Genomic DNA, 27,826 nt, shown 5'->3' on the forward strand with positions numbered 1-27,826 from the left:
GATGATAATTCCGTTAATTTTTTTGTAAAAATTTTTAAAAGCAAAATATCGATTTGGAGGCAAAAAAACTTCCGCCATTTAAATTGCGTTTTATCGATTTGGTATGTATTAACAGACTAAAGTATTTTTCGACATTCGACATTTTTTTCTTTACTAGGTGAATTATTATAATCTAGTGTTAGAGTTTTAATTGAATTAAAAGTTATTTCTGTCTTGAAATTTGAAAAAATATCGAAAATTGTTTAAAGCTGTTTCTATTCGCCCCATTGCGGGGCGAATAGAAACAAGCAACCTTTTTTCAAATAAGTTAACGAAATCAAAATGAGTTTTGAATCCTAATTACAGCAATTAAAGAGGGAGGAGGGACCCAAAGTTAAGACCCTTGCAACTGACTTTATTACGCACGGTTCCAGAGATACTTGCCTAAGTATGCTGGAAGGTGTTTCTATTCGCCCCGTTTTACGGTATGCAAAAAAATAGTTCCACGTTTTTTGTCTGTCGGTACTTAACGTGTTAATAAAAAAAAGATAATAGGTAATGGGGTACGTTCGATGTAGTACTAGATTTGTAGTAATGAGCTGAATTTTAGTATGGTGAGAAGGTCAGTTCTCTGTTTCTGCAATGAAATGATACAAAAAGCGTGGGTATTATGATTCCTTGCCTAATTTGATGCTGTTTGAGCAAAACTTTGGATAACTATGTTGTTTATGTTGCAAGAAATGGGAAAAACAACAACACTGTTGCCCAAAGTTTTGCTCAAACAGCATCAAATTAGGCAAGGAATCATAATACCCACGCTTTTTGTACCATTTCTCTGCAGAAACGGAGAATTGACCTTCTCACCATACTAAAATTCAGTTCATTACTACAAATCTAGTACTTCACCGATCTGCCCTATTGCTCCTTTTCGAAAAATTGCACTTTTCGAAATGGGCGAAACGACTTTCTGGATAATGTGATATCACCAGAAAAACAATAGGTATGCATAGAAATTCCAATTGTTTGTAATGATTAAGTTACTTCAAAACACCGAGAAAGTTACTTGTAGAACTCGTGTTCAGTTTCATCCTTCTTTATGTTATTCTTATAACCCTTCTCGAAATCTTTAGCCAACACGATGTATCTAAAAATACAAAAAGAAAAGTTCATTAACAAAATTAATATATACTTTATTTGGTAAGTTTTACCTATTTTCGCGCACAGCATGCATGCCAGCTTCCTGACAAATAGCATTTATGTCAGCACCAGATATTTTGTCAGGTCGAGCAACGTAGTCTTCCAAATCAACGTCCTCGGATAGGTTCATCTTTGCAGTGATGGTAGAGAAAATCAATCGTTTTTGACGACGATCCGGTAGAGGAAATTCGATTTTTCTGTCCAAACGCCCAGGACGCAACAGAGCGGGGTCCAGGGTATCAGCACGATTAGTAGCCATTATGACCTTGACGTTTGTAGTTTGATCAAAACCGTCCATTTGGTTCAATAGCTCCAGCAGGATACGTTGTACTTCCCTATCAGCGCCCGTTTGGGCATCAAATCTCTTGGTGGCAATGGCATCGATTTCATCAATAAAAATGATAGCCGGAGAGTTCTCTTTCGCCAAACGGAATACATCGCGCACCATACGAGGTCCTTCGCCAAGATATTTCTGAACGAACTCGGAACCGACAACTCTGGAAATCGAAAATAAATTTATTTTTTTAAACAATTAGGTACATTCCTCTTTTACACACTTCTTTAAATAAGGCATTCCCTGACTGGAAAGGCAATTTCAATTTTTATGTGCAAACAATTGTCAGTATAGATTATATAGATGGAAATTAAAAATACCTTATAAAAGCTGCTGTTGTATGATGCGCCACAGCCTTAGCCAGCATAGTTTTTCCGCAACCTGGTGGTCCGTACATAAGAACACCCCTCGGGGGATCGATACCGATTTGCTTGTACAACTCAAAGTGGGTCAGCGGCAGTTCAACGGCCTCTCGAATTTCTTGTTTCTGCATGTCCATACCTCCTATGTCCGAATACTGAACTTCCGGTTTCTCGTCAGCTTGCAGCATAGAAATTGAACTGTCAGCTTCCGGCGGCAGCACATCCACAAGGGCATTGCTGTGCTTGTGCAGTGCCACACTAGCAGAAGGTTTCAACAGTTCTCGATCAATAGTAGACAAAATTCGAACAAAGTAGTTCGACCCGGTTGTCGAGCCGACAATGCCGTTGTTTTGATCAACCGCCTCCAAGAATTGGCCAATGACCAACGGAACCGACTGAATACGCTTTACCTCTTCCTGAGCGTGAAGGTATTCCTTCTTAAGATTGCGCTGCTCGTCCTTGATGTACTCCTCTTGAACTTCCAAGAACTCCAGCATTTTTTGTAATTTCTGCAAATTCGTAGAATGTAGAAAATGTATTATATGTAATTTAACTGATCATACAAATTTTCATTAAGTAAACTGTACGAAACAGTGAGAAAAATGAAAAAAAAAAACTATGTTCAAAGGATAGCTATAATTTTCGTAACGATCATGCTGATTTTTATAGAACTTGTGGTAGTTTGGTGACAATAATCATAACTGAGTGGGCCATGCCGTTGGTGAAGATTATTATCATTCGACCATCTTGAAGAAGCGGATATTCCACTGGAAACACGGTGGCGATCTTTCGGCTACACACCTCGTAAAGATCAACGAAAACAAGGAGGGGAACGGCAAAAGAACAAGAGATTGTCTTTCCTGCTGGTTGAAACTGGGTGAACCAGTTGAAGCTTTAGGTAACTATAAGGGTGCTATTACACCAGGGGTTCTCAAACTTTTTCGGCTAGCGACCCACTTTTGATTTATGTACATGAAATTTGGCGACCCACCAGCTCAAATTTGCAAATCATACGTCTTTTGAGCAAAATTCGGACTTTTTTGCGTAAATACATTCTATCCCTTTCCTATTTGTTTTTTTTTTAACTAACGTCACGTAGCATTTACACTTACATCTTTCAAGTTTCATTTTTTTTTATTCAAAATAAGGTTGGCGATCAGTATCACACAAACTCTTTGTCTAGAATTAAAGATAAGTTCGCAAGTTTCTAATACAAATTTAACCAGTCTGGCTCCATGCAACGCTACAGACAACCATAGAATTTAGATATTCTATCACAAATCTTAGGAACAAAGGAAACATAGAACACATACAAAGTCTTTGAAAATATAGGGGCAATTTTAAGCTTCTGCAGAACTTTAAAAATTTTCTTTAATATGCGAGGAAATGCAGGGCTGTTACAAAACTGTCTATTTGGAAACCGCAAAATCCGCGCCAAGCCATTTGAAATCCGCGCGAAGCCATTTGAAATCCGCGCCAAGCCATTTGAAATCCGCGCTGAGGTCATCAAATCCGCGCCAGTACAAAAACATATGATTTTGATGACTCAAGCTCATAAAAAGCCTGAATTTTTCAATTTTTCGAGCATGTTTTTTGTTGCACTCCTGATGAAGATAATTTCTAATGTTAAAACCGATTTTAACTATTATTAATCCATGCAACTTCCACATCAACCAAGAAATAATGTTGCAAACAGGTAAGTTTTTTTTTAAATTCGAATAAAAAGTTTCGAATAAATAGTTCTTTGATTGCTGGCCAATCAGGGTGACTACTAATTTACGAGAATGGGATTTCCTGTTCCCTGAAACAGTTCCAAAATGGAGATTTTTGTTAAATAATTATATCCAACATTATTGTAGAAATCCTGCTATATCTGTAGTAAGTCTCAGAAGATCGTTCGAGAGAACTGCAAGAAAATTTTCAGATTTTTTGTGAAGATACAAATTGAGTAATTGATTTTAGCGTAATCCATTAATTAAATAAATCACCAATTCCAAAAGGAACAAAATCTAAGGGTGATATTTATTAGAAACATTTCATAAAAATGTCAGGCAAATGTTCTCACCTTTGAGCAAAAGGTATGTAGAGAAGTATCAATTTATTAGAAATTTAAGATAAGAGTTTCTGTCCATACCACGACCTTGGAAATTCAGTAAAGATTTCAGCAAGAATGTCCTGCATAGGATTCCAAAAGCTTCATGTTTTCATGTAGAAAAAAATCCTCCACAATTCTACCAAGAAACCCTCTATTAACTGTGCTTGCTACTCCCCTCTCAACGAATGCTCCGATTGGAAATCAAAGATAAATTTTACCATGACAACAGAAGTTTATTTTTAGGATAATTCTACCAGAGATTTAAACAAAAATCGATTCGACAAAAGATCTACAAGCAACAGAGTCAACTACAAAACCAATGATTTTGCAAATTCCACAAAAAACAGATTTCAGAATTACGAAGAAACTCTAGGAATTTATGCAGAAATCTTGCCATGATACAGTGTTTTTTGAACCTCAGACATTACTAAATAAGTTCCGTCCAAAAATTCTATCCAAAAATTTAGCCGGGTTAACCCTCCTTTGGCATTAGGGTCATTTTTGACCCAAACCGTACACTACGTCAGCGAGCTGCTGCCAACTTGATGCAAAAGGAAGTTTAAGACAGAAATGACTTCAAGAGATTGACTACGAAATTCAGAACTTTTCTGTTTTCAAAAATTGAGCGTTTAGTGCAGTACAACTTATTTGGCACTCCAAGCTAGCGACTAGCATGCGCGTAAATACAGCGCATTTGGCCCCTCAGCTTCAATGTTATGCACGCTGGCTGTGGTGCATAACAAGCGAGCACGACATTGGAGCTGAGGGGGCAAATGCGCTGTAGTTACGCGCATGGCGACTAGTAACATCATTTTTACTCAATCACAAAATTCATACTCCAATATGGAAATGTTCTTTATTTATTCTAATTGTGTTGAGCTACATGTCTACATATTTGATGTAAATGCATTTGAAAACCATTTCCGCAAAAACCGCGCCGAAATTGGCAAAAACGCGCCAAATCCGCGCGAAACGCAGAAACCGCGAAAAACGCAAAATCCGCGCCACCTGTAACAGCCCTGGAAATGAGATCAAGCATTTTGTTTCGTGTTTTTCTTGCATTTTTTTTTAATTCATCAAACAGTTCTTGTTGGGAACGTTGTTGTATATTTACGACGGGTGGATAAATATCAAGTAAAATTTTCAAAAAAGGAACAAACCATGTGCATTTGTGGAATCGAGTTTAGTTCGGTGCCTTCGGGGGACGGAGATGGTCATGTGGCTCCGTAGCTTGGTGGAAAGAAGCGCCCATCTAGCGAATTGGAAGTCGTGGATTTGATTCCCACCGAAGCACGTGAATTTGTTTTCATAAATTAAATCTCAATTTGTTCTTCAAACACGTGTTTCTGTTTCGTGTATGAATCTCAAAACAATCAAACGTTAAAAAATAAAAAGAAAATTCGGTGGAGGTTACCAAACGTTCATTAGCTTGCTTTTACTGCTTTTTTTTTTTGAAATTTAAATTTTCTTTCTGAAACTCTAACCGTGTAAAACTAACTGAGTTACTGAAAATGCAAACTTGAAGCAATAACTTGATCTCATTTTTTTCAGAAGACAAGGGAAATCTAAAAGTTTAATTAATTAGGACGTTTATTACAATATGGCCCAAGAATTTTTTTTTTTTTTATCTGTATTAACGAGATTTTTAGCCCTAGGCTAGTTCATCTCGGGACCCACGCTTTACTTCCCTTCCGAAGGAAGAACTCACATTTTTGTGAGTTTGTCGGGAGTGGGATTCGATCCCAGGTCCTCGGCGTGATAGTCAAGTGTTCTAACCATCACACCAGGTCCGCTCCACATGGCCCAAGAATTCGCGACCCACCAAAAATTAGCCCGCGACCCACCAGTGGGTCCCATAGTTTGAGAAACGCTGTTTTACACTCTTTGCCCAGACGCCAAATATTTGACCACTTTTGACAGATAAATTTTGGCAGGTTGTTTGGCTCTGTTTGTCCCTATTCGTTTTTCGAGAGTGACAAATATTTTTGTTTGCCAGGTACACCTTGGTCAAAATTTAACTGTCAAAAGTGGTCAAATATTTGGCATTGGTCAAAGAGTGTCATACTAGCTTAAGTATTCTGTTTTCCGACGGATAGCAACTGTTCGGATCAGACATGAGGTAAGTCGAAATATCTCGCCTCGAAAGAGGGAGATGCCGAAACGACGGATGAAAATCCGGCCGTAAACGGCAATACAGTGACGATTCGTTCGTTGAGAGCTCGTTAGATGGGCTGTCTCGATGGTTGAATGTTCACTGGTTGGGGCAAAACCCGACTAAAAAGCACTGTCAATGTCAAAATAGATGTCAAAACGAGTTTGACGTCTGACCGCCGTCGCATCACAGCTCCTGTATACAGAACGTTTACGCAAGTATGTGAGTGTTCCGTGACGTATTTCTCATCACTTGCGTGTGTCTAGAGCATTTTGATCAGTTGTCAGTTGCCCCAACGAACGAACACGATTCGCTAATCGGGGCGCAGTCGTGACCCAACCAGCGAATCCGGACTGTAATGTCTCGCCTCAGAGAAGGGAGACGCCAAAGCGGCAGATGAAATTCTGGCCGGGGCTGGCAATAATGTCTCGCCTCAGAGAAGGGAGACGCCAAAGCGGCAGATGAAATTCCGGCCGGAGCTGGCAATAATGTCTCGTCTCAAAGGAGGGAGACACCAAAGCGGCAGATGAAATTCTGGCCGGGGCTGGCAATAATGTCTCGCCTCAGAGAAGGGAGACGTCAAAGCGGCGGATGAAATTCGGCCGAAGCTGGCAATAATGTCTCGCCTCAGAGAAAGGAGACGCCAAAGCAGCGGATGGAATTCCCGACGGGGCTGGCAATAATGTCTTGCCTCCACCAAGGAGGGAGACGCAAAAGCGGCAGATGAAATTCTGGCCGGGGCTGGCAATAATGTCTCGCCTCAGAGAAGGGAGACGCCAAAGCGGCGGATGAAATTCCGGCCGGGGCTGGCAATAATGTCTTGCCTCCAAGGAGAGAGACGCAAAAGCAAAAGCGTCAGAAGACAATTTAATCGGCTAGGCCGGGAGGTAGAAAATAAGGTTAAACTAGAAGAGGGGAGTTTAATTAAAAGTCTAATAAGATATATGTTCACTTATATGATAAAGCAATAGAAATGCTTCTTAAATAGTAAAGATAATTGAATTATTTATATCTTCCAACACACATGATAGACAGATGTTAGGGCTTGGCTGAATGAATCAGTGAAAATGAATATACAATTATCGTTCCTCAAAACGTTCATGAGTATACATGCCTCACGATGAATAAAGTTTACAGCACCCCGTGAATATTGATTCCTCACTGAACAGAGCAGCAGTGAACGAACCAAACGACGAACGAAAGAGATCACACAAAGAAGTCGAAGATTGCATGTCCCATGCCACAATGCTGCTGAGCTGCACCTATTCATTGGAAACGACGGAGTCGAATACTCTGGTGTGGGTTTGTTTATCGTCGTGAAGCAACACATGCGTTCTCGTTCTTACATGTGGCTTGGATACATCTGTCTCTGTTGTTGATGATGTGTGCGTGTGGTTCGTTCATTTCGCAACAAGCGAAGGAGAGTGGAACTGGCATTCCTCGCTTCAGTCAGCTCCGACGAGTGATGAACATTCATCGCCCCGGTTGGTCGTGAATATAAATATTTCAGCATGAGGCATTCGCACCCACCGGTGGCTTTGAGTGTTGTTTAGTTGCTTCTTACGTTCTTCGTGAGGCAAGCGATGTGCGATGGTGTGCAATCCAGGAGAGCGAACGGAAAATGTTGTTGTTGTTGGGTTTTTCCGTTTATGGCTTGAGGTACAGTGCCTCATATCCGCCAGTAGCAAACGGAAAATGTGATTCACAGCAGCGTGGAAACTGGCAATTCGTTCAACTTTGAATGAATCTTCCAAGCTCTTGTAGTTATTTTTAAAACAAGTTATGATAAATAATAGTGCAATTTTGAAAGGTTTTGATAAACGAATTGCAAAAACAGTGCAACTAGTTATACATACTGGAGATAAAAAACCGATTTGACAATTGACTGATGCAGTGCAAAATAGAGGATAAATCTGTGAAGTAGGCCAAAATTGCATAATTATTTTGACAAAAGGAGATGTGGTAGTTTTTTTTTTTTTGAAAGGTTCCTAGCGGCACGCCGACGGACGTAGAAACCTCTCCCATCAATGTGCGCACAATCGTCTCGCATTTGCGCAGACAACGACAGTTCACTAGGCCTTTGGATAGGACAGAGAACGTAATCCTTCAGAAGCCGTGCACGGAACATGTCGTCCAGTAAGACACTGTTGCGTACTGACTCAGAAGGTTACGGTAGAAGGTGTGAAAGTTTCGGTTTTGTCATATGGTCGATTTCGTATTTGTTTTATTTGGCATGTCAAAGCTTAAAGAATGTTATTGTTCAAATTTGTGTTGTGCCCTATAATTCAGTAATCTTTGGTGTGCCTATGATCTGTTAGATGGTCGATGTGTTCGTTATGTCCATTTTTGTTGATCCTCATTTTAGAACTGTTTTTATTATCTTTGAAACTTGTTTTTCGTCCACATCCCTTGCACTATCAGTATCTGTCTAAATAAGTCCAAATAAAAAAAAACCTTTAATATGCTCAGTTGAAAAATGCAAACATACCTATCTAATTTGTCATAAATAGTATGCGTTAGTCAAAGTCGAAGTAGTCAGTTTTTGTCGCTTTCGTCTTGATCACACGTTAGCTTCGAATCTATAAGCATGCACTATTAAATGCTGCACTTCCCACTATTAGTTTTTTAGTTATTTTAAATTGATATTGCAAGAAAATATGATTAAGCATTAGGCATTCGAAACATATTAGGGTTTACTCACAAAACTATCAGATAGAAAAATAATGATAGAGAAAATTTAATCACCAAAGCACATCAAATGTTGAGAACTATGTATTAGCAAATGGATACTACTAATTATTGCATATTTGAATTGAATTTGTATTTGTTAAAATTAACCGAATAGTGGGAAGCCCAGGCAACAGTTTAAAGTCTGCCGACTCAAAAAAGATTCCGAGCTCGTCACAAAACACAAATATGTTCATTATGATTCACAACGACTCTCGAAACCTTCCCAGACTCAATCGACCGGAACTGTTTCCTGGGTATAGAAACTACTGGGCCCTAGCAGGTTCCTCCTGTTTATCGAGCATTTCTGATAAATCAGCCATACTCCATCTGTAGCAGCCGGTTCGCAATGAACCGTTGGAGGCGCATTAAAGTGTTAAAGGTGATATTTTCATTACAAGAATTGCAATTAACATCCTTCACCTTAATACCGTCGAACCCTGTGATCTTGGCCAGGGGACAAAAGGAGATGTGGTAGTTTGGTGACCATAATAATAACTGAGTAGGCCATGCCGTTGGTGAAGATTATTATCATTCGATCTGTCAAGCCGGAGAGTACCACAGAACTGATTAACCTTTTCAATGCATCTATAGTTAGACAATCATAATGTGCTTTATTAACTGTTTCAGTTTGCGCCACGGCGACATCATTGTCACAAGTATGCAGCGGTTCGTACGGAATCAAGTACGGAATAGTTACCGTAAACGTAAACCGTAAACCATACGTGTACCATACAATGTACGGTATATTAAAGCCCACGTATCAGTATTTCTAACAATTCATTTACAATAAAACGTATGGTTTTGTAAAAAAATATATATGAAGAAAAATATATTTTTTATATTGTTACGATACTTAACAACCCGTATAGTATATTGTAAAAATCTTATTTACAATTCTCTGTATGGTGCTACATTACATCTTATTGTTTTTGTATTTTTTTTATTTTTACAGTGGTGTTTATTGTAACAATATGGTTCTAAATAGTACTGTTACAATACAACATTCGGTTTTTCTACTGTATTTTTTATTCGGGCAAGAAGGAGTACGACCTCCTGGTGGAAGAGCGAAGTGTTGCTGATGCGAGCAGGGAAGAGCGGTCCACCCAAACGGACAACTTCCTCCTAGCTGAGCCTTCTGAACCTGCTGAGGAGACGCGGCCCAAGAAGCGTCCGGCAGAGTCGGGTGCAAAGCCGAAGAAAGAGAAGGTGAAGACCAGCGTAGGTAACCAGGCTGCTAACAGGGCAGCAGGGACGAAAGTCCTGGGGCCTGACGCACCCCCCCGCTTGCGAGTCAGCCGCGTAGTCGCCGGCTAAAAATAGGACTACTAACCCCAATTCAAGGTGTCAAGCGACCCGTGCTGAGGAATGAGTGATCGAGGGGGTGAAAAAGATGCTCGATCTTTAACGGAGCCTGTGGGGTACCTGGGCACCCCCCACAGTAAGCTGTCCCTTACCGCGTTAATGCAGGGCTCTGGCGTGGTGGACATTCTTTCCCGTGCTACTCGTGGGATTTAATCATGAAGTCAAATAAAAATCAGAATCTAGGTGGAAATAGTGGTGGGATCTGTAGGGTCCCAGTCGGGAAGGACATCCGCAGCGGCAGAACTTTCCCGATTCCCAGCCTACCTACTACACGCACCGTTCCCGGTTCCGGCTCCATCCTCTCCCAAACACATTCTCTCCTTCCGTCACACACTACACGTTGATGCCTAACTACTCAATTGACACTCCTTACCCACTGAGTTACCTGCTTAACACAAATCATACAAATGAATGCTAGTATGAACCCTACACCCCCATCCTTCTTTAATTGAACAGGTCTACCCTTTTAAACCAACACCATACACGAACCGTAATGTAAACGGTTCAACAATACCGCATACTGTTCGAATGGTATCCCGAATGGGTGGTTAAGCACGTTTTATGGTTATAGTTTATGCGGGTAGGGCTTGGTCTATGGTGACTCATCCTCCCAAAAACTTTGGGCTACCCTGTGCAAATAATCTTATTTATTTATTTTTTCTTAGTTCATAAATATGCTGAATATTCGGCTCGTGAACACCATAATTGACAAAACTACAATACCTGTTATAGTCCAATCACACCTAAAACTTTCCAAGTGGACCCTCTTCTCCCCTTTTTTAGAACCGTTGCCATATATATCCGAGTATATATCGCTGCATATGCCACAACCACTGTATGTGAAATTTTGCTATTAACAAGTGAAAATATAATTCAACTTTTTCCTAGTCAGACGAGCATAGATGGTGAACTATCTGAGACACATAGCATACGATTCGTCTGGGTTGGCGTTATATTGATAGATCATGATTTTTAATAGAAATACACTAGAACTCCAATGGCGCTGGAGTCACTTTTCCCATTTAATTAAATAAATAACTTTTATTGTAACAATTGATTGTTTTTAAGTGATCACCTTGAAGAGCATCTTTTGTTTTGATAAACAAAATTTATTTGACACTTCTAGTACCGCTACTGACGCTGTAAGGGCGTGGCAAACTAGATGTTAGTCACACGAACAGTCGCGACATTGGACTTCTGTGGCTAGTTATTCTACTTGATTTTTCAAGGATTGTGAAATCCTTCCACACTAGACGCAGTTGAAAATCCCAAACCAAAGTATACCAAATAAGCTTTTCAAAACACAAAAATCCTAATTTCTTTATACATATTTTTTTTAGCCTCTGGTCCGAGCACTGGTCACTTCTTCAGATCATCTTCTAAGCCAACCTTAGATCCTCATCCTGGTCCTTACAACTTAAATTACCAAATATATTTTTTTCAGAACATTGCAAGGTTATCTCAAGGTAGACTAATTATCAATCCGTCACATTCAGCACGCCGGCGATGGTATGTAATTATCCGCACATACCAACTTATTGGTAGAAGCATATACATAAGTTCTGCATACGCGTACTCAGCAATTCCCTACTCGAACATGTACAAACAGCTGGGCAGAATACATACTATTATCTACTTTAACATATAACTTTGTGGTAAACCCTCCAAGCAAAACCGAATGAAAATTTAATTGCGAAAACTTGGAATGTTGAAGCTGCACATATGAACTATTCTTTTTTTAGTATTCCCAGCAGTGAGTGAGCAGTTACTCAAATCATCTTTTTGAAATCATCACGCTTCTCAGATCCACTCGTTATTGTCAATGAATAACACTAAACAAACCTGCCTTATGATGACGTGGATAATAAGCAAGCAGAAACTTTTCAGTGTACTTGATTAGTCGATAAAAACATGTCTATGTAAAACCACTCATATTTCACTGGAAAATATTGAGTTAATTGGGACTTTATACTCCCACCTTATGACATATAAACATCTATGAACAAAAACTACACCTCTGCCACAGAAAAATAAGTCTCATAAGAACCCCTGTACAATAGCATACACAAAGACATATTAAGCTTCATTTAGGCTATTACCATTTATTCCACTCAGTCGATCATATAAATTTATCATTTGCAAAAAACGACAAGGAAGCATCACTGGTCATACAACACAATATTCATGACATTTTCATCTCTACTACAATAGTCAGTTTATGCAAACATGGAACTTCAAGACCCTCAACAGCGCACCCTGATTAGACTCAATGGTATGCAATCCAGACCAAAAGCTTACAATACCGAACTTCAACAATTCGGAAACCTCTCATCCTTACCATAAGCGTAACTAGATCATAGGTCTAGGGAGGGGGCAAGGCCATGTTGGAATAGATTTTTTTTATTCTCCTGAACTGCTCCAAAAAGACTTATCGCCTGAATCTCGTGATTTTTTTTTCGGAATGGATTATTCTGGAGGAAACCAGGCCTCCCTGGCCATCCTCTATTTACGCCAATGATCCTTACGTACTTACTTCAAAACGTCCATCATTGATATCATAGAGCGATCCAAAGACTAAGAAGTACCGACGATAATCATGTTATACCAAACCTCCAGTTTGTATACACAATACTCACCAGTACATATACCCACGTTCCACATGTTATTAGTCCTTCGTATAATTGAATTGAGCATATTACACTAATCTGGCAGTGGCAAGAGGGAGACGCTGAGCACACCTTAACTTGCGCCAATTATTTTCAGTGTGCCACCGGGTATTGAATTGTGCCTCAGTGTGCCCCGAAGTGCCACTACTTGATGATTCAGGTTTTGCTTGGCAACTGCCAAGACAACCAACTGTTTGTTTTCATTTTGCAGGTCAAATGCACATGGTTGCCTAGTTTTTTCACCCAAACTCAAGTGTCAAAATTGTGCCTCAGAGTGCCTCGGTGTGCCACACAGCGTATAAGACGGTGTGCTTGGCACCTCTTGGCACAATGTTGAGTTTTACTCACTCCTGCGTCAATATCTCATTTCGTCTTCTCTGATTCTCCTCCTCACGGAGCTTATTGTTAAAATTATCTAACCTTAAATACCTGTAACTGTGTTACTTAACTATTCCTTTACATTTTCAAAACTCCGGTACTCTCTTGCCTTGAGATGACTCTCGAAAACACTACTTTGTTTCCCAGCATAAATCTGCTTCCAGACTCCTTCAAGCCACGAGACATTCTCTTACTAATAAGCAGCCTGTTCGCTCAATCTTTCCCAATGATATAACTCGTTCTAGTTACTACTTTCAGTACAGTGAACCCACGGCAATGGAAAAGCAGACGGGAAAGTTTTCCATCTTGACTCCTCGCCATCGCCTCTAACCTGGACAAATTCCCATCGACTCCTGGGCCTGCTTCTGTTGCGATGTTCTGCTGAGTTCCATGCTAACGCTTTCTTGCAGATTTCTTTTCAGCTCCTACGTAGTAGAGTGTGGTCGACCGACCTCTGCTTCCTCTTCCATTTTTTTTAAACACATGATCACTAATCGGGTCGAAGTCCTGACCTAAACCCTCGAATTCCTCGAGGAATCCTTACTGTATTCACATCGGCGATAGAATTCGGTGTTACAAATCCAACCAATGAGCCAAACAACTTCTCCAAACCGCGCCAAATCTAAAAAATCACCTTGTTTCCAAACACCCTATTTTTCTAAATCATCAAGGTATATTGCCCTCTTTCAGGAGTTCTTAAACCATGGAAATATCAGTTCCCAAGATTATAGCTTGCATTATCTGCGATAACAAACGAGTCATTTTCCTGGCGCCCTCAAGCCATGGATACACCATTTTTCCAAGCACTCTACACGTGGGAACTCTAAAGGCAAGCTACTCAATGAGTAGTACTCACGCACTGTATCTTCATCAACTAGTTACTCCCCACGGTTTCAATTCTAATTCGGCAACCCTATGATTCTATGATCGGCAACCCGCCACAATCATCTTTCGACCGGCACCCGCAACGGCCTTCATCTGATCGGCTTCCGTCACGATCATCGTTCGACTGGCACCCGCAACAGTCTCAATGATTCTTTTGATCGGCTCCCGCCACGATCATACTTTGACTTGACCGGCACCCGCAACGGTCACAACTCTTCTTTTGATCGGCTCCCGCCACGATCATCCTTCGACCGGCACCCGCAACGGTCTCAATGCTTATTTTGATCGGCTCCCGCCACGACCATATTTTGACCGGCACCCGCAACGGTCACAAATCTTTTGATCGGCTCCCCGCCACGATCAAAATTGTCCCCAAGACCGGAAACCCGCCACGGTCACATATAAAACTATTCCCCCACTGGTACCACAATTCTCGAACTTCTCCAACTTCACTACATTTCAACTCCACTTCCTTATTTTCCTCTTTCCAACTAAATGAAACTTTGAAAGTTTTCCAACCAGCCGTCCCTAGCATGATACGTACGCCACAGGTTGTTTTTTTTTGCATCCGAAAAAACAACCGACTCGCAGGCGCAGGAAGCATCTCCTACTTTCCAAACAGAATGACGTCATTATTAATCCAATCCTCCAACATACACTCACACTGTAAACATTACAAATTATTGCCATCTCTTCACTCACTTACCAAAACCTTCCCTGAACCCAAACGAAAAACAAATCAACTGCAAACCGAATAACACGAGTGCACCCACCGCAAAAGCGAATGTCCATCCCATCCTCGTCGCCAGATGTAGGGTCCCAGTCGGGAAGGACATCCGCAGCGGCAGAACTTTCCCGATTCCCAGCCTACCTACTACACGCACCGTTCCCGGTTCCGGCTCCATCCTCTCCCAAACACATTCTCTCCTTCCGTCACACACTACACGTTGATGCCTAACTACTCAATTGACACTCCTTACCCACTGAGTTACCTGCTTAACACAAATCATACAAATGAATGCTAGTATGAACCCTACAGGATCAACCCCTTCGCAAGAAGCGGGTTGATGAGATCTCCGACAAGGAGAAGTGAGGAGATAGGCGCTGGGAGTTGCGTACGCAGCTCAAGCGTGGGTGCTCCAGTCCACTTCCCGGCAAGCCAGCCGGTGGAGGTTATGGACGGAGCGTGGTTGTTGAGGGCCGTCAACCGAGGATCCAAAGGACGGTCCGCAATAGAGGTGGCTGAGCAGCAGCTTGGCAAAATCATCGACATTGCGTCCACTAAGTCGAACATAAGCAAGGACCTGAAAACGGCCTTGCTTCGACTTAGGGCGTCGATCGACGATGCCAAGCAGGAGCACGCGGCACTCGCGTTGCTGACTGCTGCAGCAGCGGAGCCTGCAAATGAGAAAGTGCCGAAGTTTACCCAAACGGAGGCCTTCTCCTTCGCAGGAAGTCCGAATAAGGCGGAAGCGACTGCTCGCGACAAACGGGGCAAGCAATCGCAGAAGCGGGCGAGGCAACCGTCAGGCGAGGAGCTGTCTGGCGGTGCCCGCAAGGCCAGGCGAATCATTACCCCGAAAGTCGGTAATAATGCCGGAAGGTCGGACCCCAGCCAGGGTTCCCGGAAAGCTGGGAAGGGTGGGCCTGAAAAGGCTGGCCCGTCCCGGAACGATGGGAACAAGGGGTTGCGACCGCTAGTGGGCCCTCAACAGCCACAGAGTAGGGCGATCCAAGGGGAGGACCCCCCTTGGACGAAGGTAGAGCGGAAGAGGAAGAAGAAGGCGAATCCGCAGGTAGTAGCGCAGGACGCCAAGCCAAGGCGTAGGAGGGCAGGTGCCAAGCGCGAGAAAGGCGACGCTATCGTCATCAAGACGGAACAGTCCAAGTACTCGGACGTCTTGAAGATGATGCGAAGCGACGTCAAGCTTGAGGGTCTTGGAGCCGACGTACGCAGTATTAGACGTACTCGTACGGGCGAGATGATCCTGGAGCTGAAGCGCCAGAAGGAGCACAAGGGCGCCGCCTATAAGAGGCTGGCAGAAGAGGTCCTTGGTGAGGGTGTGCAGGTGAGGGCTCTGACACATGAGGCGACTCTGAAGGTCAAGGACATCGATGAGATCACCGAAGTGGAAGAGCTCGTCACGGCACTGCGGCAACAGTGCGATGTGCAGGTGGCCGCCGCAGCCGTTAAGCTACGGAAAGGGCCAGCAGGGACACAGATAGCTTTGGTTCAGCTACCTGTGGCGGACGTCAAAAAGTCCGTTAAAGTAGGGAGCATAAAGGTGGGTTGGTGTGTATGTCACCTGACATTCCACGAGCCACCAGAGGTTTGCTTCAGGTGTCTGGAACCAGGACACAAGTCGTGGGACTGCAAAGGCCCCGACAGGCGCAAACTGTGCAGGCGATGCGGCGCTGAAAGTCATAAGGCCCAAAGCTGCACGAGTCCGCCCATCTGCATGATCTGTACCGGGAAATCCTCGAACAACAGACATCCGATGGGTGGTCCAAGGTGCCCGGCCTTCAAGAAAGCCGCAGTGAACAACAAATCACAGTGCGGATAACGCAGCTGAACCTGAACCACTGTGATGCGGCTCAGAAACTGCTTTGTCAGGCAGTTTCTGAGTGGGAGACGGATATCGCCATCATATCGGACCCATACCGAGTACCCGCCGGCAACGGCAACTGGGTCGCGGATGGGACCAGAAAAATGGCGGCGATATGGACGACGGGTAAATACCCCGTTCAGGAGTTGGTGTCTACTACCTATGAGGGCTTCGTGGTCGCCAAAGTAAACGGGGTCTTCTTCTGTAGCTGTTATGCGCCTCCGCGGTGGCCGATCGAGCAGTTCACGCAAATGCTGGACCGCTTAACGACCGTGCTAACAGGGCGAAGGCCGGTGGTAATAGCGGGCGACTTTAATGCCTGGGCCGTGGAATGGGGAAGCCGTTTCACGAACCAGCGGGGACAGATCCTGCTAGAAACACTGGCCATCTTAGATGTCGACTTGGCTAATGTCGGTACCAAGAGTACCTTTAGTCGAAACGGAGCGGAGTCAATTATTGACGTGACCTTTTGTAGTCCTGGCCTAACAAGTAGTTCGAACTGGAGCGTAGATGATGGCTACACTCACAGCGACCACCTGGCGGTTCGCTACAGTATCGACTACAATTACAGCAGACAGCGGATAGAAGAAGAGGCGGCTAGGCCAAGGCCAAGCCCTCGCAGGTGGAAGACATCATACTTCGACGAAGGGGTATTTAGGGAGGCGCTCCGCCGTGAGCGAAACTTAATCGGTTTAGACGGCGACGAACTGGTAGCGGTGCTCTCACGTGCGTGTGATGCGACCATGCCTAGGCCACCGGCTTACTGGTGGACCGACGCGATTGCGGACCTGCGCCGCGCCTGCCTACGGGCTAGGCGGCGGATGCAGCGAACACGATCAGAGGAAGAGCGAAACGAACGGCGGGTGGTGAACGCCGCTGCAAAAGCCGCGCTTAAGACCGAGATAAGAGCAAGCAAAAAGGCCTGCTTTGAGGGTCTCTGTCAAAGTGCCAATACGAACCCGTGGGGTGACGCCTACAGGATCGTTATGGCCAAGACGAGAGGTGTGATGGCTTCTACAGAGCAATCTCCAGAGATGTTGGAGGGGATCATTGGAGGACTTTTTCCGCGTCATGATCCTAGTCCTTGGCCTCCTTTCGTAGGACAGCCGGGGACTGGGGCTGGCGATAAGGAGAGGGTTACCGATGTGGAACTTGCGGGGATAGCTAAGTCCCTTAGCGTAGGTAAGGCTCCAGGTCCGGACGGAGTTCCGAACCTGGCCTTAAAAGTAGCTATTGCAGAGCCTCATGAGATGTTCAGGTCTGCTATGCAGAAATGCCTGGACGAGGGAGTTTTCCCAGAAGCTTGGAAGAGGCAGAGCCTGGTACTATTGCCAAAGGCGGGGAAACCACCCGGAGACCCGTCGGCATATAGACCAATATGCTTGATTGACACGACGGGGAAGGTGCTCGAAAAGATCATTCTCAATAGAATGTTGCGGTTCACCGAGGGCGAAAATGGTCTTTCGAGTAACCAGTACGGCTTCCGGAAGGGGAGGTCCACCGTAGACGCATTCTTGTCGGTTACAAAAACCGCCGAGAAAGCACTCGAGCCTAAGAGGAGGGGAATTCGCTTTTGCGCGGTAGTGACTCTGGATGTAAGGAATGCGTTTAATAGCGCCAGCTGGTCTGCTATTGCCGATGCGCTCTTGCGTCTGGGGATACCGGAGTACCTGTACAAGATTCTCGGAAGTCACTTTCAGAATCGTGTACTAGTCTACGACACGGAGGTGGGTCGGAAGTGCTTTCACATAACCTCAGGAGTCCCGCAAGGTTCCATCCTGGGTCCGGTGTTATGGAATGTCATGTACGACGAGGTGTTGAGGTTAGAGTATCCAGTGGGAGTGGTGATTGTCGGATTTGCCGACGACATTACGCTCGAAGTCTACGGTGAAACGATCGAGGAGGTAAAGTTGACTACCAACCACTCGATCAAGGTTGTGGAGGCGTGGATGCGGTCCAGGAAACTGGAGCTGGCTCACCACAAGACAGAGGTGACGGAGGTGACTGAAGTCGGAGCAGCAGACGAATATCAGTGTAGGAGACTGTACTATCCTGTCAAAGCGCTCCGTCAAACACTTGGGCGTGATGATCGACGATAAGCTTACCTTCGGTAGCCACGTCGATTATGCCTGTAAAAGAACCTCCACAGCTATTGCGGCACTGTCCCGGATGATGTCCAATAGCTCTGCGGTGTACGCCAGTAAGCGCAAGCTTCTGGCTAGTGTTGCTACATCCATACTTAGGTATGGCGGCCCGGCGTGGGGCACCGCGCTAAGTACCGTAAACCGGGGTCAAATTGATCAGCGGGGTGAAATTGATCACTCGGGTACTACATTTTACTTCCGCTGCTTTTGCCTTGCGTTAAACACTATGTCGGAAGTGGGGCGCTGTATAGAGCACCAGGTGTACAATACAGCGCCCCACTTCCGACATTGTATTTAACGCAAGGCAAAAGCAGCGGAAGTCAAAGAAAAAATGTCGCTAATTCGGTTTTGAACTGGAAACATAATATTTTTTCAAGGAATTTGCATTGTATTTTTCATTTAGCTGAAATCATTGCTACTAAACAATCAATTGCTAATAAGACTTCCTGTGAATTCTCTGTTTTAACATTTTTGTAGAGCCTTGGTAGGGATGTAATGCAGCTAATCAGAAAATTAAATAGTTATAAAAAGTTGATTTTAAGAAGAAATAGTCAGTTTTTGTGATAGAAAACACTTATTTTAAATGAAATTGCCTACCTTTAGGCGTTTAAGGGGAAATTTCAAAATTTAATTTTGCATTCAAAGTAATAAATGCACTAGTTGTAAGATTTTAGACGCGTTATTCGGTTTTAGAAGAGCAAAATTAAGCGGCGAAGGAAATTTTCCTTTCCAACCGATGCTTAATTGTATACTGATCAATTTCGCCCCAAAGTGGCATTTCCAATATTTTGATATTTGAAGTTATTTAACTTAAAGTTTAAATTTGTTGAACAAAATTCTGTCACATGGTTCCATGGAGATCCACTTGGTACTGGTTTTACAGAAATTCTTCTGGCAATATTTGAACAGGCACTGATGTTATCCGCAAAAGTTGTTTTAAAGTGATCAATTTGACCCCGGATTACGGTACTAAATGCTACCGACGGAAGCTGGAAAGTACTTACAGGCTTATGTGCCTGAGGGTTGCGAGCGCGTACCGTACCGTGTCACACGACGCTCTCTGCGTCATTACTGGTATGGTGCCTATCAGCATTCTTATCAGTGAGGACATAGAGTGCTTCGAAATGCGCGGCACAAGAGGCATACGCAGGACTGTCAGGATGGCCTCTATGGTCAAATGGCAGCGCGCGTGGGACAGTTCCACCAAAGGAAGGTGAACCTATAGGTTGATACCGAGGGTAGACAGTTGGATTAATAGGCGCCATGGGGAAGTCACATTCCACCTGACACAGGTCCTTACAGGTCATGGTTGCTTCCGACAGTATCTACACCGTTTCGGGCATGCGGATTCTCCCGAATGCCCAGTGTGCAATGGTTTAGAGGAAACGGCGGAACACGTTTTGTTCGTGTGCCCGCGTTTTCGCACAATGCGTGACCGCATGCCTGCCACATGCGGGGAGGACACAACTCCGGACAACTTGGTCCAGAGGATGTGTAGGGATGAGTTTGGCTGGAACGCCGTTTCAACGGCTATTACCCACATTGTCTGGGAGCTACAGAGGAGGTGGCGCGTGGACTCGGAGAATGGCTAGTCCAGATGCAGTACAAGAGGTGGTCCAGGGGTTCGGAGTCGGCTTCGTAGGTCATACCGGTGCCCTGCGGTCGAGATCGACCCTTACAACGATTAAGTGGCCGCGGAGAGGAAGTCCCGGTAGCGGTGCTGTCGTGGCGTCGGTCTACTGGGTTGGATCCGAGCCCGCGGTTGGAAAGGGGTCCCCGGCAAGGGTCGGGGTAGGTGAGATCCTGCTGTCTGCAACCTACGGGTGCATCTGATAGGGCCTGAAGGGTAGTGATACCCTTCCTTACGGGCAGGTCAGATCGGGTTGCACGTGGGCATCAGTTCTTGATGTCCGCTCAGCAGTAGGGCGCGGGCGGGGTTGACCCTGCCCGCCTTCCGAGGACAAAGGGAGTGGCGAGGACCACTCGGGAAACTGGCTAAGCGCCAGCATGCTACCGTGATGGACTCTCCAAAGCGAGTCATCGATGTTCGTTGCTGCAGGCTACGCAGCTAACCTTGTGGGTGCGATGTGCACTAGCCCCTCTCTGAAGCAATACCTTCTTGGTGGTTCCGGAAAGACGTAGGGTTTGGCGACCATAGGAATGGTTTAGTGGGTACGAGGAGAGAGTAGTCCTGGATTTTACTTTTGCTGTAGAAGACGGCCTGTCAGACCTACACTACCCTAACCTTCTAGGGTGTCTTAGGGTGTCTGTTGAACAGATTATCCCCCTATGGTTTAGAAGGAAAAAAAAACCAGGCTGCTAAGCCGGGTGCGAAGCGCACAAGGGGCAGGGAAACCAAGCCCCAGCAAGCCAACAAGAGGAAGAACGGAGGCCAACCGGACCAAGGGAAGGAGAACCCTTGGATTACGGTAGGAAAAAAGAAGAAGGTGAGAACTACGAAACCAGCCTGCAAACGAGCGAGAAGTGACGCGCTGGTCTTCAAAACCGAGGCAGACACATACGCCGAGGTGCTGAAGGCCATACGAGGCGAGAATCGTCTCTCACCGTTGGGCGCGGATGTAAAAAGCATCCGGCGCACCAGGACGGGAGAAATGATGCTAGTGCTGAAGAAGGAAGCAGCCAATAAAGGTACAGTCCGGATTCGCTGGTTGAGTCACGACTGCGCCCCGATTAGCGAATCGTGTTCGTTCGTTGGGGCAACTGACAACTGATCAAAATGCTTTAGACACACGCAAGTGACGAGAAATACGTCACGAAACACTCACATACTTGCACAAACGTTCTGTATATAGGAGCTGCGATGCGACGGCGGTCAGACGTCAAACTCGTTTTGACATTGACAGTGTTTTTTAGTTGGGGTTTGCCCCAACCAGCGAACATTCATCCATCGAGACAGCCCATCTAACGAGCCGCCAACGAACGAATCGGGACTGTACTTCCTACAAAGCACTAGTCCAAGAGGTACTTGGCGAAAAGGTGCAGGTAAGAGCCCTAACGGCGGAGGCAACTCTCCAGTGTAAAAACCTGGACGAGATTACCGACGCAGAGGAGCTCGCAGCCGCACTCAAACAGCAGTGTGAGATAGATGTACCAAGTGCATCGATCCGCCTGCGTAAGGGTCCGGCTGGCACGCAGATTGCCACGTTCAAACTCCCCGTAGGGGATGCGAATAAGGCGACTTCAGTCGGGAAGATCAAGGTAGCTTCCCAAGTAACCACAGTGCTGAAGCCTTATTACATGCAGATATACGGTGTATTTAGTGCAATCATTACTTTACATGCAAACTTAAGGTTGATTTAAAGTGGAAGTGGGCAATTATAGAATCAAATTAGGATTATACTGGTATAATCTTGAAGCAGTCGCATAATTGCCCATTTCCACTTTAAATCAACTTTAAGTTTGCATGTAAAGTAATGATTGCTCTAAGTACACCGTATATCTGCATGCAATAAGGCTTCAGCACCGTGGTTACTTGGGTTGGTCAGTGTGCCCGCTCAGCATATACGAGCCGCCAGTGGCGTGCTTCAAGTGCTTTGAGCAAGGGCATAAGTCCTGGGCATGCAAAGGCCCAGACCGGAGTAAGCTCTGCAGGAAGTGTGGAGTAGAAGGCCATATCGCCAGGGAGTGCAACTCTGCACCAAAATACCTTATTTGCACGGCGAACAAGGGCCACACGACGGGCGGGCCTAAATGTCCAGGCACGCGAGGAGGTCGAAGTTCCAAACGATAATGCAGGTTACACAACTAAACCTGAACCACTGTGAAGCCGCACAACAGTTGCTATGGCAGTCAGTCTCGGAGTCAAGTACAGACATCGCACTACTATCGGACCCATACCGCATCCCTCCCGATAACGGAAACTGGGTAGCGGATAAGGCCAAGCTAGCGGCGATCTGTACAACCGGTCGTTTTCCGGTCCAGGAAATAGTTTCCACGTCGCACGAGGGCTTTGCAATAGCGAAGATCACCGGGATATACTACTGCAGTTGTTATGCCCCTCCCAGGTGGACGATAGACCAGTTCTCGTCTATGTTGGAACCGTTAACAAGCGCAATGGTGGGATTGAGTCCCGTGGTCATCGGTGGAGACTTCAACGCCTGGGCGATTGAGTGGGGTAGCCGCTTGACTAACGCGAGAGATTGGGCCTTACTCGAAGCTATGGCTAGACTAAACGTGGATGTCGCGAACGTAGGCGACAAAAAAACCTACAGTAGGAATGGTGCAGAGCCCATCATTGATGTGACCTTCTGGAGCCCGGGTCTAAACCCTAGCTCGGACTGGAGGGTCGACGATGGATACACGCATAGTGACCATCTGGCGATTCGATACAGAGTGGAACACGGAGGAAGACGGCCACAGCCGAAGGTCATCGATCGTCATCGGGGATGGCTGACTTCGCGATTCGATAAGCCGGCATTTGTGGAGCGATTGTTTATGGAGAGTAACACCGACGATCTATCCAGCGATGATCTAGTCGGAACCCTAAGCCGTGCATGTGACGCCGCTATGCCAAGGCGATCCCTACCCAGAAATGGACGCAAACCGGTGTACTGGTGGTGTCCAGAAATCGCAGAACTCCGCGCATCCTGTTTAAGAGCTAGAAGGAGGATGCAAAGGGCTCGTACCGATGAGGATAGAATTGAACGAAGCGAGGCCTACAGGGCGGCTAAACTGGCACTGAATAAAGAGATGAAGACTCGTAAGCGGGCGTGCTTCGAAAATCTCTGCCAGGCAGCCAACACGACCCCATGGGGTGATGCCTACAGAGTAGTCATGACCAAAACGAAGGGCGCGTCAGCACCCCCAGAACGCTCCCCAGAGATGCTGCAGAAGATCGTGGAAACAATGTTCCCGCACCACGATACAAGACCATGGGCCCCCGTTCCCTATAGCCAAACCGGCCATAGCAAGGTAGCCCCGGTGACGAACGACGAACTCATTGCAATAGCGAAGTCGCTTAAGTTGAACAAGGCTCCGGGTCCGGACGGTATCCAGACATTAGCCATCAAGACGGCCATCGAGGCTAAGTCTGACATGTTCAGAATGGCTATGTAGTTGTGCCTAGACAGAGGCGAATTTCCGGAGAGGTGGAAAAGGCAAAGATTGGTTCTACTGCCCAAACCCGGGAAGCCACCTGGCGACCCGTCGGCATACAGACCTATCTTTTTTTTATTTATTTATTTATTTATTTATCACCGTCTTGAATTGTAATACAAATGCCTGCTGGACACCGCCGGAAAACTGTTGGAACGGATCATTCTGTCGAGGCTGATGGTCTATACCGAGAAACCCGATGACTCTGGTCTCTCGGATAACCAGTTCGGCTTCCGGAAGGGTCGATCGACGGTGGACGCTATTAGGGCTGTAACCAAAACGGCCGAAATAGCGCTCCAAAAGAAGCGAACAGGAATCCGCTATTGCGCGGTCGTCACGCTGGACGTTAAGAATGCGTTCAACAGCGTCAGCTGGACCGCCTTTGAGTGCGCAATACACCACCTAGGAGTCCCGGTTAGCCTATGCTGGATATTGGAGAGCTACTTCCAGAATAGAGTGCTAATCTATGACACCGAGGAAGGCGAGAGGAGCTACAAAATCACCGCAGGGGTCCATATTGGGCCCGGTACTATGGAACGCGACGTATGATGGCGTATTGAGGCTCAAACTTCCACCGGGCGTAAAGCTGGTCGGCTTCGCCGATGATATTACCCTCGTGGTATACGGCGAGTCGATAGAGGAAGTGGAACTGACAGCAACTCACGCAATTGGCATAGTGGAGGATTGAATGAGGTCGAGACATTTGGCACTCGCGCACCACAAAACGGAGGTGGTGGTGGTAAACAACCGCAAGTCTGAACAGCAGGCAGTGGTCACCACAAGTGAATGTACGATCAACTCTAAGCGTTCACTGAAGCAATAGGACAGATCGGTGAAGTACTAGATTTGTAGTAATGAGCTGAATTTTAGTATGGTGAGAAGGTCAATTCTTCGTTTCTGCACTGAAATGGTGCAAAAAGCGTGGGTATTATGATTCGTTGCCTAATTTGATGCTGTTTGAGCAAAACTTTGGGCAACAGTGTTGTTGTTTTTTCCATTTCTTGCAACATAAACAACATAGTCATCCAAAGTTTTGCTCAAACAGCATCAAATTAGGCAACGAATCATAATACCCACGCTTTTTGTACCATTTCATTGCAGAAACAGAGAACTGACCTTCTCACCATACTAAAATTCAGCTCATTACTACAAATCTAGTACTACACCGAACGTGCCCCATTGGGGGTCATGATCGACGATAAGCTGAAATTCGGAAGCCACGTAGAATATGCCTGCAAAAGAGCAAGCATGGCGATAATGGCATTGTCAAAGATAATGTCAAACAGCTCGGCAATAGTCTCGAGTAAGCGTAAGCTGCTCGCGGCAGTAGCGGTCTCCATACTACGGTATGGCGCCGCTGCATGGTCGAAGGCGCTAGTGGTTAACCGAAACGTGAAGCGACTTGAGAGTACCCACAGGCTGATGTGCCTTAGGGTGGTGAGCGCATACCGCACGGTCTCAAAGGACACGGTATGTGTGCTAGCGGGCATGATGCCCATAGCTTTAGTGGTGGCAGAGGATGAAGAATGCTTCGAGCGACGCGGCATAAGAGGCGCGAGGCGTATCGCCAGAACCTCGTCTATGCTGAAGTGGCAGAGCGAATGGGATTCTTCCAGCAAGGGTAGATGGACACACAGGCCCATACCGAGCGTGTCCAAGTGGACGAGCAGGCCCCATGGCGAGGTGAATTTTCACTTGACTCAATTTCTGTCAGGCCATGGGTGCTTTAGGTGGTATCTGCACAGATTCGGACACGCAGGCTCCCCCGCATGTCCGGAGTGTGCAGACTGCGACGAGACCGCGGAGCATGTGCTCTTTGAATGTCCACGTTGTTGGAAGTTAGGTAGCGTTGAACGCTCGGGTAGCGTCGAACCTTCAAGTACGTGAACGGCGGCAGTATTGTTGGTAGGTACAATTGTTGGAGAGATGGCAGAGGTATGAAGTTTGGAAGAAGTTAGTTGAATTGTATATACCTGAATGGAATAAAGCGTGTGGCGGTTGCAGATTGAGGTATCAGTCGGCAGCCGTCTAGTTTGATGGAAGATGTCTCGCGTTCTATTTTCATTGTAATTTAGAAACAGGCATCGACGGAGCTAGCCTCGCTATGGCCTGCGTGGCCATGGTGGACTAGCCTCAAACACACGTTTCGTGGAGCAAAGGTCGAGTATGCAGGAGGTATGCGGTAGAGATATCACGCCTGACATTGTTGAAAGGATGTGTATGGGGGCGGACAAGTGGGACTCCGTTACTTCCACGGTTTCTCGAATCGTACTTGAACTACAGAGTAAATGGCGAGCCGAACAACAGCTAGTTGAGTTGGCCACCCTTCCCCATACAGGAGCTTGAGTTCAACGGGTAGTGTAAGTACTAGCCAGGACCCGAGCCTCCAGGGGAGAGTGAACAACTTAAGGCGGTAGCTGGTGGAACGCTTACTATTAGAGTGTACTCATGTACGGTCCCCCCTTCTCGAAGTCATCCCTAACGGGCGTACCGCGAAGGTAAGGAGGAGAGTGAATGAGTTTTTAGTGGGTCGATCCCCACATCACCCGAGGAACCACCTCTTGGGTATCTGTTGCAGATTTTCTCATTCTATAAAAAAAATCGTAACCATAACTTAGCACTAGCCTCCAATGTTATAAATATCTATTGTATGATTTTCCTTGACCTGATATATGGCCTGTCCAACAGGGTGTCGTGATATTACTAATAAATTACAAATTACAAATAACCCGAGCAACCACCTCCTGGATATCTGATCAGCAGATTTTTTTCATTTTATAAAAAGGTATGCGCAAACCAAAAAAAAGTGCGATTATAGGTAAGTTTTCTAACAGAAAATAATAAGAGTTGTAGTTGCCACAGTGGGGTTAATTGGATTTCATTTAGTGCGCTTTTTTTGCTCATTCAATATTTATCCAAACAACCAAAAATGTGGAGGCAAAAATTAGGAAGGGACGATGAAAATTCCACTGTGTACTTGTATTTTTTGCAAACCTAAGGGGTGATACACAAATTATGTCACGCGAAAATCGACTTTTTTCAACCCCCCCTCCCCCCTATGTCACACTTTTTCTATGGGACCTCAATATTTTTTTGTAAGAGTTGTCACGCTCTGCAAAACCCCCCTCCCCCCTAAAAGCGTGACGTAATTTGTGTACGGCCCCTAAAAACAATGGTTCGTAATGAAACCGTAAGTGGAATGTTTACGTGTTTGAGAAGCTTGTAACTAACCTTATATTTTGTGTATAAATCCTCCATATCCAACTCATCCAGAGCCGTGTCTTTCATAGGCCGGACGTCAGCCTCATCCTGCAAGTAGGTACAATATTAGCAATTTTCGATGATTTTTACCTAAAATCCGAACACCTTTTCCGCTACGAATAGTTCAACTTCAGCCATTATTTCCGTGACTTTTAAAATAATGAATAAAGAATCTTGATGATGACTTGCAGCAGCAGTTAACAACAATATTTTTGACAGTCAGAAAAGCCAAATTTTATACCAGTTTTATCTCCCCACGTTAGCGACATCTGTTGAGAAATTTAAAGTTTCAACATCAAACACGCTAAGAAAATCTAACTCTAAGTTGAGTTCTTTTCACACACACGCTAAGAAAATTTAACTCTAAATCGCACCAACGCTAAGAAAAAGTTACTCTAAAATTAGTAAGATGTAAATGATGTAATGCTGTAAATGATGTAATGACGTAAAAATCTCATGTCGTATGTGGTTGGAAATAAAATTTACTCATTTTTGAGTTGTCGAAGTTGAGTGAATTTTCTGACCGTGTTAAATATAATTTACACAAAAGGTAATTTACA

The 27,826-nt window shown here is 45.1% G+C and overlaps 1 protein-coding gene across 1 annotated transcript; it reads right to left on the reverse strand.

Moving 5' to 3' along the window:
* Positions 1 to 982: 982 nt before the first annotated feature.
* Positions 983 to 27,517, reverse strand: LOC109402787 (26S proteasome regulatory subunit 6B). The gene is made up of 5 exons (XM_019675495.3): positions 27,372 to 27,517; positions 27,237 to 27,314; positions 1,831 to 2,381; positions 1,188 to 1,673; positions 983 to 1,123 (listed from the first exon to the last, which is right to left on the reverse strand). Exons 1-5 carry the CDS (start codon positions 27,402 to 27,404, stop codon positions 1,039 to 1,041), a joined length of 1,233 nt encoding a protein of 410 aa, XP_019531040.1. The 5' UTR covers positions 27,405 to 27,517; the 3' UTR covers positions 983 to 1,038.
* Positions 27,518 to 27,826: the final 309 nt, after the last annotated feature.

The sequence above is a fragment of the Aedes albopictus genome, chromosome 3 (assembly GCF_035046485.1).
Source record: "Aedes albopictus strain Foshan chromosome 3, AalbF5, whole genome shotgun sequence".
NCBI classification, from domain to species: Eukaryota; Metazoa; Arthropoda; class Insecta; order Diptera; family Culicidae; genus Aedes; species Aedes albopictus.